The 14,332-nt window shown below is 34.6% G+C and overlaps 1 protein-coding gene across 3 annotated transcripts in view; it reads right to left on the bottom strand.

Annotated features, from left to right (window-relative positions):
* The window catches only part of LOC124531268 (inactive dipeptidyl peptidase 10), a 121,585-nt gene that overhangs the window by 15,320 nt on the left and 91,933 nt on the right, over positions 1 to 14,332 (bottom strand). For all 3 annotated transcript variants that reach the window (XM_047105778.1, XM_047105777.1, XM_047105779.1), the window contains exon 3: positions 678 to 914. In XM_047105778.1, coding sequence (XP_046961734.1) covers positions 678 to 791 — 114 coding nt within the window. In that variant the 5' untranslated portion in view covers positions 792 to 914. The remainder of the gene's footprint in view (positions 1 to 677; positions 915 to 14,332) is intronic.

Here is a 14,332-nt window from a genome sequence, read left to right as displayed (position 1 = left end):
AAGATTTTGTACTAATTATTTTAGTAGTATTATATTTATGTAGAAAATGTTGCACTTTAATATGATTTGAACAAAGTTTATCCGGTCTTAAGCGTGTATGTGCGGCTGCGGACAAACACTCACGGAGAGAGGTTCGCAGCACGAGGACTTATTTCGCAAGGACGGACGGACGGTACAACCCACACTTTTCAAGCGACGTTTTATAATTGGCACTGACGAAGTGGTATTTAAAATTATGAAGCATTTATGCTGTGTTCATTTCTATATTTAAATGAACTTGAGCATAATTTTAAGAAAGTTTTAATGCTGTTTAAAATTGATCGCCATTATTTTGCTTCAGAAATTGTATGTCTAAAAACTCTTTCTTTAGATGTGATGTTTTTCAGTAAAGATAAAACAGAGAAACAGACAGAGAAAGAAAGAGAGAGAGAGAGAGAGAGAGTTATCTTGTTTCTCCTTTTTTTGTTCAGCGATATTATTTAGATAAAACCATTTGCAACAGTCCGGTTTTTATTTCCAAAAACACAAATTAGTTCGTTACATATGAATGAAAATAATACATTTTAGATAAGCGCTTAAGTAGGTATGCTTATGGTAGGTATAAGTACACCGTCGGCTCACATTATTTTATATGATAAAAAGCATATGGATAGATTTTTATATATAAAACGGTATACCTCTTCTTTCGCAGATTTCGGGTCGGCGACCTGCAGCGTCTCGTCGGGCGGGAGGCGCCAGGAGCCGCCGCCGCCGCCGCCGCCCGAGCGGTCCGTGTGGCCGGTGGCGTGCATGCGCCGCCGCACCCGCCGCGCGCGCACCCGCCACCGCGCCGCCCTACGCGCCCGCGCGAACCCGCACCGCCCGAGCGCCCGCGCGATTCGCGCCACAAGAACGCGGCGCACGCACCTCCATCACTGTTGACAAAGTTATTTTGTTAATACATATATGCATTGACTGAATTAAGAAAAACATTCAATTACAAAGTTTATTTTCTTAACGTTATGTGATATACATTTAATAATGTATTTGGAAGTAATATATATGTGCAATTTAATAAAAAATAAATAATATGGATAATTAAACCACTTAATTAATGTTTGTAAACATTGAAGGTACAAAATTTTTTTCAGGATTACAGTCGATCTTACTGTCTTTAGAGCATATTTTTAGACAAATGAGGATTTTTATTCAATGTAGCCTATTATGAAACAAATACTTAATACTGGTGTTTAATTGTAAGAAGATCACGAGTCTGTAATAAAACGTCTCTGACTGACAACGCATTCCTCAGCCTTGTTTATGTGAATACACAGAGAAAATCAATTAACTCTGTATACAAATTGAGAGCAGTAGACTTAATTAGTCCGAGGGGCGCGGTCGCTATCTAAACAGCTACCCATTAAAGGTATTGCGTAGCTTCGCGACTGAATGAAAAAATTAAATATACGAAATATATTTTAATATAAAAGTAATATTTATGGTACTTAAATTATGGGTAGCAATATCACAGGAATTTTTAAATGTATGTTTAAACGAATATGGTATTAATAAATTAGTTTTGATATATATATATTTTTTTTTAAGTTTTGTATATCGGCTTATAGGCCACCTTAAGGGATGTAGTGCTACTGTTTGTAGACATTATTGCTCTAGAAATATTAACATATGTATTTAATATACAGATAAGATGGTATGATATTGTTTTTTGGATTTAAAAGTATTCTCCATATATTCTTGACCATTATATCCATAAATTTAAATGCTCAAAATAAATAAGCAAGTCTGATTGCTATGTATGACTCGTTCTCGTATTGGTCTGCTATGCGGCACATTAAGTCCAGAACTTGTCAAAGGTAATAAGTGGATTTTAAAGTAATAAAAAAGTGTCTGTCTCTAGAAGTGTTACTAACGAATGCGAAGATATCAATTGGTAAGTATCTTTGTTTTATTTGGATCCGATACGAAGGAGAAGAAACGGACCGCGGATAGGTAAAAGATAAAAATCTTTTTTCTTATCTATAATTTGAACTACTAAGAATACGACTCAGTTTTATGATTAAGATATTTTTTATATTATTTATTATCTTAAAATAGAATCAGAAATGTAATGCACCCATACAAGATAAAGAATTAATGAAATGACAGCCAATGGCACTGCCAATTATCTTGATTTCCTTCTTCCTCTTTATATGATTCTATTATTTATCTTTAATCAGTTCATCTTTAGCATCATGAATACAAAAAATCTTGAGCGAAATGTTATCGCTTATCATAACAAATATGCATTACAATATGGGCACCATGCCCGTAGGTTAAGTGGCGACAAGAGAAAATAAAAACGTGTGGATTTGGCAAGAATAGTGCTGACACACATTCCTTTTTTCTGTGGTGTCGACCAGACCAGTGTTAATTGTACCGACCGGGTAGAAATCGCTGCGAGAAAGCTTTAATGGTTTTATCTAGTCCAAAAAATGTCGACGCTCCTGTAATAATTCACAGAGATTCACATCTGAGCCGGAACGTTAAAAAGTAAGCGAGTTGAATATTTAAATGAAAAACCGCGCTGAAAATTGAATACACCAGAAGTAATTTTACTTGCAGATGAATGATTAATATTACATATTTTAATATTAAGTTGTTATACTCTCTTAATCTCGTTAAAGTATAGTGTTGAGGTAGTGAATGTTGTGTGCGGAATAAGTTGGCAGTTTGACTAAGATTAATTGGATGCAACGGACGAACTCTCCAGAGCGAGATGCTTACACCTATCGGATAGTTAATAACAGTAGGTATTTCAATTTACAAATTGTCATATTTAATTTTTTACGAACGATCTCAAATCTCTGAGGTCTTCCCGAGATGGAAGCTGCATTGCAGATGTTGGTCTCCAGAGCAATGAAATAATAATTAATATTTTCTTTGGACGAAATATATAATTGAACATTATTAAATATGTTCTTGAGTAAAGCAACAAATTTAACAATTAACGACACCCGAGTTAAAATAGGTTGTTTTTTTTTTCGTATCAGTATTTGCTGGTTTTATTTAAATTTACAACGTTTTAATCAATTCATGATAATAATGTGATATCATAAATTATTTCCTCGGTAAATGTGAGCAACTAATTAATACTTGTGGCTAACTAAACACAATATCTTTAAAACAGTAATAATAATTATTCTATAAAAAGTATTCGTTTGATGATTGTATGATAAAAGAGTGCTGTCATTTGTGTTTCGAATATAAATATTAAAATAATATATATTTGCATAGCGGTTATTTTTTAAGCTCTTTTTTTTCAATTTGTTTTTATTGAACTTTATCAAAGGTGAGATTTAGTGCATGAAAAAACGATGAAATTGGCAAACGGCCAGCCCAATTAATTGAGTCTTTAGTATCGGCTCTGCTTGACTAGGACGCTGGGTGATGATTTAGTTCAGCCCATACGAACATTTATTGACATGAAACAAAAATATTTAAATAAATATAACATAAAATCGCACAAAAAAAATATCTCACCTTATTTGTTTTATTTTTATTGAGATATTGATGCACCTATTAAAGTGGGCTAATATTATTTATATTATTATAGGCTAATATTATTCGTTTCTAAGTTACTCAATAAATAAAACTAAACGTAACTTTATTGGTATTTTTTTTATTTTAAAATTCGTTAATCTTTACATGTACATATACATTTTATATATGTGTATGAATGAACTTTCCTACTTTTGAGATTTTAAATATTTTTTCTGTGTGACTCATTACACCGACACCACCTTTACTGCGGTCGGCAAGTAAATAAAATTTCTATTTTAACCGGGCAACGTCGGGACAAGCAGCTAGCTAAATATACGTTTTATATTAGCTTCATTGTTGTAACTTACAAAGTCAGTATATAAACAAACCTAGGAAGTAGATTCTAACTTACTCCTGGCTTCGTGTAAATGGTGCCGCAGCCGCTACGGCGCCGGACCACAAGTTTATATTATACGAATAACAACCGCGAACGGGCCGCGTACGGAACTGTCGCTAGCGTGCTATTTTGTGTAAGTATATAATACGATACGTCATAACGTATAAGGGCCTTTTTACATTAGTGCTTTTGTTTATTTTTGTTATATTCATTCCTATATATACTTTTCAACCGACTTCAAAAAGGAGGAGGTTATCAATTCGTCTGTATTTTTCTATATGTGAACTATTGAAATTTGAACTGACAGATAATCTTTTTTTCAACCAACATCAAAAAGGAGGAGGTTATCAATTCGTCTGTATTTTTTTTTATGTTTGTTACCTCATAACTTTTCACTGGTTGGACCGATTTTGATATTTTTTTTTGTTTGAAAGGTAGTGCTTCCCGTGGGGTCCCATTTTAATTTTATTTTTTCCTGATGATGGTATCCGTATGAAAACGACATAAGTCTTAAATTTGCATTATGTATATGCGCGACAAATAGGTGAATAGCTGAAAATCACGTTAACCAATTTTGATGATTTATTTTTTTATTATAAAATATATACTTCAAGGGTAGTTTGGTGAAAGTTTGATAAGGTTCTGAGTATAAGATCTATGACAAAATGACGGAACGGAAGGGAACGGAACAATTCTGAGGAGCACGTTAGCGATACTCGGTAGAATCTTTTATTTATAGGTTATTTGGATATTGACTCAAAAGTCACCTTCCGTAATGTGGTTATGTTTATTTAATTATCATAGTCGAATATTATAATCAACTAGCTACCCAAGCCGGCTTCGCACGGGTGCAATACTGATACTAAATATACTATAGAATTTGTTTATTTACGACATCACATAGCAAACTTCTAAAATTATCAGTGTTTCTTTACTATATTGTTCACATTATTTATACAAACCTTCCCCTGGAATCACGCCATCTATTAAAAAAAACTGCATCAAAATCCGTTGCGTAGATTTAACGATATAGGGACAGAGAAAGCGACTTTGTTATCAACCGACTTCAAAAAGGAGGAGGTTACCAATTCGTCTGTATTTTTTTCCTCTAAACTAAGAACAAGATGTTTTGTAGATATTTTTGTTTCAGTTTGTTTGTTATGTATATTTGCACAAATACATTCTATTGCGTTAGCAAATACATTCAAACTTATAATTATTTATATAAGTCATATCTAAGACATATTGTTTACATGACCGTCACTTATACTAATACGTGGCCATAATAATTTACCGTGGAAGGGCGAGCCTGCGTAAGCGAATAGATCTCTATGTGAAACTGTTTTGATTTTATCTACATACGTACGCTACGCCTTGGGGGAGGCCTACGTCCAACAATGCACTTAAAAAGGCTTATGATGATGACGTATGTTTGACAAACACGTGTAAAGTAAGATAAATGTCCCTCAGTTCGGCTAAAGTTTAAGAGCTTACTGATAAGGAGAAGAGAAGGGGGATGAGTCGTGATGGTCCAGTGGTTAGAACGCGTGCATCTTAACCGATGATTGCGGGTTCAAACCCTGGCAAGCACCGCTGATTCATGTGCTTAATTTGTCTTTATAATTCATCTCGTTCTCAGCGGTGAAGGAAAACATCGTGAGGAAACCTGCATGTGACTAATTTCATAGAAATTCTGCCACATGTGGAAGGTTTGGAACATATTCCATGTTCCAAACCTTCTCACCTCAAAGGGAGAGGAGGCCTTTAGCCCAGCAGTGGGAATTTACAGGCTGTTGTTGTTGTTGAGTAAGGATCGGAGCATCGTAGTGGTCATGGTCACGGACCTCTACGATGCTCAATCGCGATTAGATCTCTTTTTTATATGTAACATGCAAAGCTCCCAATAATAAAGCTCCCAGAAATAATGATTTTATGTAATTTGGTCATAATACAACGATACATGTCAAGTACCCGTGCGAAGTCGGGGCCGGTCGCTAGTAAATTATAAAAAAATATTATCCAGTTACCGAAAGCCTCAACGATATGCAACCGAAGATAGATCGGCTCGATAAGGCAGATTAAGCAAGGGATATTAGCCCTCAAGGTATAATATGTTATTTAGTCAAATCAATTTTACACTACACTTAGCATTATTATGATTTAACTGTGTACTCTCATTGGTCGCCCATAACGTCATCGCCTGCGGTTGACCAATGACCGATCAGATTTCAAATAAGTTCATCTGACTTTGATCATTTCATAGCCTGAAGGTTAGTCATGTCATTGGCTAGTACCGCAACCTCAAATGCTACGTAATCTGCCCCGTTAAGCCAAGCCCAGCAACTTAAGGCAATAAAGCGGTCAAATTGTAAGCACGTAAGACTTTCAAGGTGATCTTCAGCAGAGTATACGAGCAAGAGATATTGCAAAAAAATCTTTTGTTGTTAATATGTGCAATATTGTTATTTGTTCTAAATATTTCTTGCGTACATTTCAGTGCACGAATTTTAGAGAGTAAACATTTTAAAATATATACATATTTTCTTAAAAGGAATACACTGATATATAATTTTTAAAAATGGAATAGTATTGAGCGTTCATTGGTCACCTTTTATGTCATCGGTCCCGACCAACCAATCAGATTTTTTTTTATGGTATAGGTTGGCGGACGAGCATATGGGCCACCTAATGGTAAGTGGTCGCCATCACCCATTGACAATGACGCTGTAAGAAATATTAACTATTCCTTACATTGTCAATGTGCCACCAGCCTTGGGAACTAAGATGTTATGTCCCTTGTGCCTGTAGTTATACTGGCTCACTCACCCTTCAAACCGGAACACAACAATACTGAGTACTGTTATTTGGCGGTAGAATAACTGGTGAGTGGGTTGTACCTACCCAGACGGGCTTGCACAAAGCCCTACCACCAAGAAAATAATATAGATATTGATTTAAAATATTTACTTATTATGCAAGAAAACATTTATCATGTAAATATATCTAATGTTAATTTCTCTTAATATTGTTAAATTAACGTTTACTAATGCTACCCGTTTGTCATGAATCGCGCTTTGTAGAATTCATATAAAATGACGACTTCGCTGATCTATTCGGATTCTCAAATATCATATTTAAATTCTCTTATCTTTCTTAAATGCTTTCGGCGATAATTAAGGACGGAGATAAAATTTCATCGTCTTTATTCTAACTTTAAGAGCTTCATTTCAGTATGGTATGCGGCGGTGTGTTAACCTTACATTGAATGAGCAGAAAGCACTGAGGACTGTAGACAAAACATGTGTAAAATTACTTATTTGCGTGTGTTATAATACAAAAGTAATAATAATATTGTAAAGAACTAAAGTTCTGTTATTTCTAAAGTCTTTTAAAAAGTATCAATTTGGACAATATGAAACATTTTGCGTTATGATATAATATAATATCTGTGTATATTTGATAAATATAGGTTACTAGTTTTCACCCACGGCTTTATAGATGGTAAAGGGATAAGACGTGCCTCTGTCTTAGGTTAAAGTATGAAAAGGTCTGGGGCCTATTTCAGACAGCTCTGAGGAGGACGGCAGATAGTATGGCCTCATATTGCCGTACGCACTACGGCACTAACGAGCAGTGCTGGGGGTGAGATTACTGTTACCCTCGCTCAGTTCAGCTCGACACGATTCTGCAGCCTCTTCAACCTGTGCCAAGGATAGCCATCGCAGTGTTTATAGGGGGTAGGATCCCAAATAACCCGGTTTATTTAAACAAGGTTTAAAGGTTTGGTATTTAACTTAGTCATGAGTGTAACAGACTGACAAACATAGTTAATGTCGCTTTTACTATATTAGTATAGATTATGTCAGCGTTTGTCGACGTTAGTCGAAAAGAAATTTATCCGTCTGGCTGAAATTCGACTGAACGCTGCTATCATTATTAGAGAACTCAAAAGCTTAAATATTTGTAAAAATTTCATTAAAAAATGTATTTATATTCAGTTGCGGTAACAGTTCTCAGTCTAAAGAGAGGGCAAATAAAGTGCAAGTTCATGATTACACAGTATTGTATAAGCAACAAATTATGTGAATAAAAAGTGCTTACATGTCTCAATAATTCGAAACACTCATTTTATTTGTATGTCAGGCAACTAGCTTAATGAGCCCTCTAATTAAACGCTTAGCCGCTTTACTAAACGGCGCTGTTCAACCAGCGGGCTGAATGACACTCAGCCAATTCATCCCCCATTCATAGAATAGGCATCCTATAATTTTTTACCCATAAATTTCGATAAAATGATTTAAAAAGAGGATATCTTTTTGAACTGGATAAAAAAGTCCGATCCTCTAATTCTATTCGATCTTCTCGGACTGACCCCTAAACTAAAATGCTCCATCCCTGAGACATTCTCAAAAATAAATATTCTAATTCAAACCTTATAAAGGTTAGGTTGCTGTTATTGTTTTAAAGGTTGGGCTTCAGCGCTACGTGATGTGCAGCTCTCGCTTGCTTTATTGCAGCAGACGGGTGCTGCACCCTTTAGTAATGTGGGAAGGCGTTTAATTGAATGGCTAATTTAACCACTTCGCTGCGACATATATATCAAGATATTGGATAAGCCTGTAATATACCGCCCATTTTATAATCCGCAATGAATCAGCGTGTTGGAATAAGCTGCTCATAATGTCGTTGGTTGAAAATCCATGAAGTTTTTATTATAATAAGTTAATCCTATTAATTGCTTCTCACTTCAAAATAAATGATAATCCAAAAGATATATGGAAATCTGGCAATGGTAGGTACTACCCACTCATTAAATATTCTACCGTCAAACTAAACTTATTGTTGTTGTGGTCCAGTTTGAAAGGGACATATATATATACATATATATATATAGGGACAGCTTAGCTCCTGCGATAGGGGGCACTATGGCTTTGTAAGGAATTATTAATAATACTCATAGAGCCAATGTGTGTAGGCCTTGATGACCACTTACCATCGAGTGGCCTACTTGGCCATCCAATTACATATATAATAAAAACAGAGACGAACCAACAGTTAAATTGGAAACACATTTTTTAAGACTAAATAGATATATTTTCTTATTACATTTTTGTTTAACCGTTGCTTTGTATTGTATGAATTATATTTAGTGATTGCAATTCGTTTCAAAAGAATATTATTGTGCTTTGTTTGAAAATAATACTTTATTTCGAGAAGTTCATTGTCCACAGGCTTTGTTTCGGTGTGAAAAGCTTTTCGTGCACTCTGAATCTTATCTGTTCAATATAGCCAGTAGGATTAGCACAGTCGCCGTGAAAAATTGTTTAACTGTGGATTGTAATAGACTTTCTTTTTTTCGTTATAAAGATTCTAGAAGAAATAAATTGGGCACATTGTTTGTATTTCATAATTATAATAAATAATAATAATAAATAAGAGACAACATCACATACATTACTCTGATCCCAATGTAAGTAGCTGAAGCACTTGTGTTATGGAAATCAGAAGTAACGACGGTACCACAAACACCCAGACCCAAGACAACATAGAAAACTAATGGTAAAAAAAAAACTAATGTGGGACCTCAGAGTGGCGTACCCATGAAAACTGATGTACACACCACTCGACCATGGAGGTCGTCATAATTATATTTACACAAACCAGCTCTAATCAAGCAGCAAAGCCTGCAGCTAAGTGGTATATTATTAAAAAACTATATCTTCTAAAATAATTAGAATATTTCAAGATAGAAAGGCCAGAGAATATATATTTTACTTGTTTAATACCTTTTGAAGTAAAACTCATGAATTTCAGTCTAAATTTTCTGATGTGAAAAGAATTCCTTCAATTTTGCTTTATCACACAGCAGGTAATGAATGCAACCAGAAATATAGTAGGTGTGAAATACTCGAAGATAATTAAACCTCACGGGTTTAATATGGAGCTAGATTTTCAGCCTTAGATTAGGATCGTATTATTTTTCATCTCCAATCAAATTTCATACCAAAATTTTTATGTTACAGAAAGAAAAACTAAATAATATTTGTTAGGATGATGTAGTAATGTCGATCAGAACAAACCAATAAACCAATCATAATCTTTATTTTTGTTTTCTTTAAATATATATTTGTAATTGAAAACAAAAATTTACCTTTCACCTTTGAATGTATGATAATATTGCATAACATAACCTCGAAATTGATTTATTATTGAAAGATAATATTAAAATAATAAGATACACTGAGTGATACTGAAAAGAGTTGGCCACGGTCCAATCGTGTAACGTTATATTAAAATGGAATTTGCTATCTTTCAACTCAAAATATGGCAAGGTTTTTAAGCTCAACTCTGCAGGTTTTCTTTCATTCTTGGAAAGAAATATCTTCATAATTTAGTACTGGTCATTTTTCACAACTGTACCGCTCGTGTTGATTTTTCTTAACCTTTTTATAGTCTCCGCTAACTAGATTTTTTTTGTTGCATTAAATTTGTGTCACGTGAATAATTCCTTCTGAAATGAGAGCCTTTTAATTTAATATGAAAAAAAGGGATAGTTGAGAGAGACTTCGTAAAATTGTTTTTTCCTCAGACCACATTCATAAGCGATAAGTTTTATCTGAATAATTTGTCAGCTTCGCTGCCCAGCATGATCTATGGTTATCTTGACCCCAAATTTGCCAGTTGCATCGTTAATCTAGTTATGCTTACTAGCTTTACACGACTGCATATCACAAGGATTTGCATTCCGAGAAGGAGAAGTAATTGGGTTCATAATCTGATTTTTTATATTACTAGCGACCAAGCCGGCTTCGCACGTGCAATGCTGATACTAAATATATTACAGAATGTCTTATAATACAAACCTCTATAGCCCAGACATTTAATTCTGAAATATCTTCGAAAACATTCATTTGAATTTCATGTAAACGTTTGTTAATATATTTATTTCAAAAATCAAGTGACAAGTTTTTATTAACATAAGAATTAACAACATTAAATGCTTAAATATATATATACAAATATGAACTAAAACTAGTTACTGTATAAATCTTGACCGCGTGGAATGGTGGCAAGAATGCTAGCAGCATTTCCCCGTTGAATCGCAATTCCGATCCTCTGGGCAAAAAACGAACCAGCCCTCCTGTCACCAGTGGAGGCAATGAGGCGAGGTGTTATACTTTTGATGAAGCTTTTTGCACCACTACTCCAAAGGCCAAGTGTTTCGACAGCAAACGTTTTTTAATTGATTTTTCGTTTGTTAATTGATCTATATTAAATGCACAATTGCTTTAAGGTACTTAATTGTACAAGGATTCATACTGTATTGCTTAAAATCTCTTCGAAAGTAAGCTATCATATCCTCTAAAAAGTAAAGGATAAACTTCGGTTAGCCTTCGATGTCTAGAACCCGTCGGTTCTTTCGTTTGCGCGTGTATCGTTCCCGTTGGAACCCATCCATCCCACCAATCCCATTCGGTGGCGCCACGTCGTTCCATTATTTCTTCCACGGCGGGTGATTACTGACCACTACAAACTTTGCATTTTAGTTCTGCAACAGCGGACGTCGAGCAGTCGGCATAAAGACACCGAACTTCTTCGCTATCTTCTCGATCATGGAATACGAAGTGCTTTTCGAGGCCTCAGTGACCGTCGTGGGAAGACGGTCGTCTATGTAGCTGAAAGTTAGAGCTAGCTACTAGAGTAATCAGGAATTCAAATTCTTATAATCACAAAAAATCAAACCCAAAAATTCGGATTTAATTTAATATGTAAAGTCCGACTGGATAAACATACAACTTGTATAATAATCTTTGCGTTATTATTGTTCAGGCAAATTATATAAAGGCATTAACATTTCGAGGTACAATAAAACCTTTTAGTTCCGCGTTGTTAATTCTGATATTTAATTTATTCCTCTTTAATATCGTTTTTAACGATTTCAATTACGTGATAAATAAAACTGGCGAAGTTCGTCATTTTGTTACAATTGTAATTTAATCGTACGAATAAATATTTCTTCAAATTATCGAACTACTACAATTATATCTTTAACAGTTAGGTGGTCTGGCAAACGAGCCTTTTGATACACTTACCAATCAACGGTACTAACAGTTCTAACCGTTGATTGGTGGATTTATTTTTAATACAACAAAAACAACAGCCTGTAAATTTTCACTGCTGGGCTAAGGCCTCCTCTTCCTTTGTGGAGAAGGTTTGGAGCATATTTCACCACGCTGCTCCAATGCAGGTTGTTGGATGCACTTGTGGCAGAATTTCATTAAAATTAGACACATGCAGGTTTCATCACGATGTTTTCATTCACCGCATTATAAGCACAAATTAAGCACATGAAAATTCAGTGGTGCTTGCCTGGGTGTGAACCCGCAATTTTCGGTTAAAATGTACGTATTCTAACCACTGGGCCATTTCGGCTCTCAATTTTAATAATTAAGCTGTACGTTCAATTAAAGTGGCTCACTCACCGTCAAATCATAACATAGTTATATAGACCTGTTAGCTGTAGAATAAGTGATGAGTATCTATCCAGAAAGGATTGTAGAGAACCCTATCACCTTACTACAAAGAAGAATTGAATTTAGATCTGTCATGACCATTTATTAAAAGTTTGAGGCATAAGGGACAGTACACCTTAGTTCCCACCTTGGTTCTTTGGTGGTGCACGTACGATGTGAGGAATGGTTATTATTTCTTACGGCACGCTGTCTATGGGCTACAGTGACCACTTACCGTCAGGTTGCCCATTCTCGTCAGCCCACGTATAACATAAAAAACGCAGGTGTATATAGTGCCCAAATATATATATTATTTTTAATTAAAATCATAAAACCTTCATACCTCCAATAATATTATATTTAATGAAACTATGATGGATTGATTGCTGATTCATTACTTAATAGTAATTATATTGGTATCTATGTAATTATCTAGATATGTAGAGAGCTATTATAACATAGGCAATAATTGATACGTAAGTTAGCTCAACACCTCATTAACAGTAAGTATTTACTAGTAATTTTTATTCCTTAGTTATTGTTACGAGCCTATATGGCCTAGTGGTTAGAACGCGTGCATCTTAACCGATGATTGCGGGTTCAAACCTAGGAAAGTATCACTGAATATTCATGTGCTTAATTTGTGTTTATAATTCATCTCGTGTTGAACGGTCAAGGAAAACATCATGAGGAAACCTGCATGTGTCTAATTTTGTAGAAATTCTGCCACATGTGTATTCCAGCAATCATTGGAACAGCGTGGAGGAATATTTTCCAAAACTTCTCCTCAATGGGAATTAACCTAGCAATGGGAAAATTACAGGCTGTTCTTGTTGTATTGTTATAAAATTATGCAAACTACGATAAGGATTTATTAATAGTTAATTCATTAATTAATATAAAAATTCTTGAAAGGTTAGCGAAATATAACATAATACTTTTATCCTAACAAAATATTTTTATCCTGATATTTCTGAGTTCGTTCGTAATCCATACAGAAATTATGAATGTGAAAGTAGCTCTGTTTGTAACCTCACCACTGAATCAAATTAGATGAAATTTGCTATGGAGATTGTTTGTGTCCAGGGATTTTTAATTTACCCCTCGAGTTGATAAATTGGAGGATAACGGTTTATATGCGATAGTTATAAATTTCTCGCCAAGGTTCAACTAGTTTTAAGTAAAATATATACCCAATTATTTTTTTTACTCTTCAAAACTCGTAATATTGATAAAACTAATATCGTCGACGTGATGATGGATATTTCATCTTGATCTTAATTTAATTCTAATAAATTATAAGAGTCGAGATGGCCCAGTGGTTAGAACGCGTGCATCTTAACCGATGATTGCGGGTTCAAACCCAGGCAAGCACCGCTGATTTATGTGCTTAATTTGTCTTTATAATTCATCTCGTGCTCAGCGGTGAAGGAAAATATCGTGAGGAAGCCTGCATGTGACAAATTTAAAGAAATTTTGCCACATGTGTATTCCACCATCTCGCATTGGAACAGCATGGTGGAATATGTTCCAAACCTTCTCCTCAAAGGGAGAGGAGGCCTTTAGCCCAGCAGTGGGAATTTACAGGCTGTTGTTGTTGTTGTTGTATTCCTTAATAAGTAACGAACAAGAAACTGATTAATTATATTATGATTTGTTTAGTATTATTATAAAGTTCAAGACATGCACTGTAACTATTGGAAAAAGTTATGCTTTGTTTTTGATACACCCTTGCAGCGGAAGTATTATTTTAAAAGATAACTATGTAAGGAAAAAATAATATTTGTATGTTAGTTATTTAAGTGTTCCTAAAATAATCATTGGATTGTACCTAATAAACCTTTGGAGAGTTATTCTGTACGACCGCGAAGGTTACTGAGCCACTAAAAACAAGAATCTTTCA

The sequence above is a fragment of the Vanessa cardui genome, chromosome 7, assembly GCF_905220365.1.
Source record: "Vanessa cardui chromosome 7, ilVanCard2.1, whole genome shotgun sequence".
NCBI lineage: Eukaryota > Metazoa > Arthropoda > Insecta > Lepidoptera > Nymphalidae > Vanessa > Vanessa cardui.
This window is presented reverse-complemented; position numbering and strand designations above follow the sequence as displayed.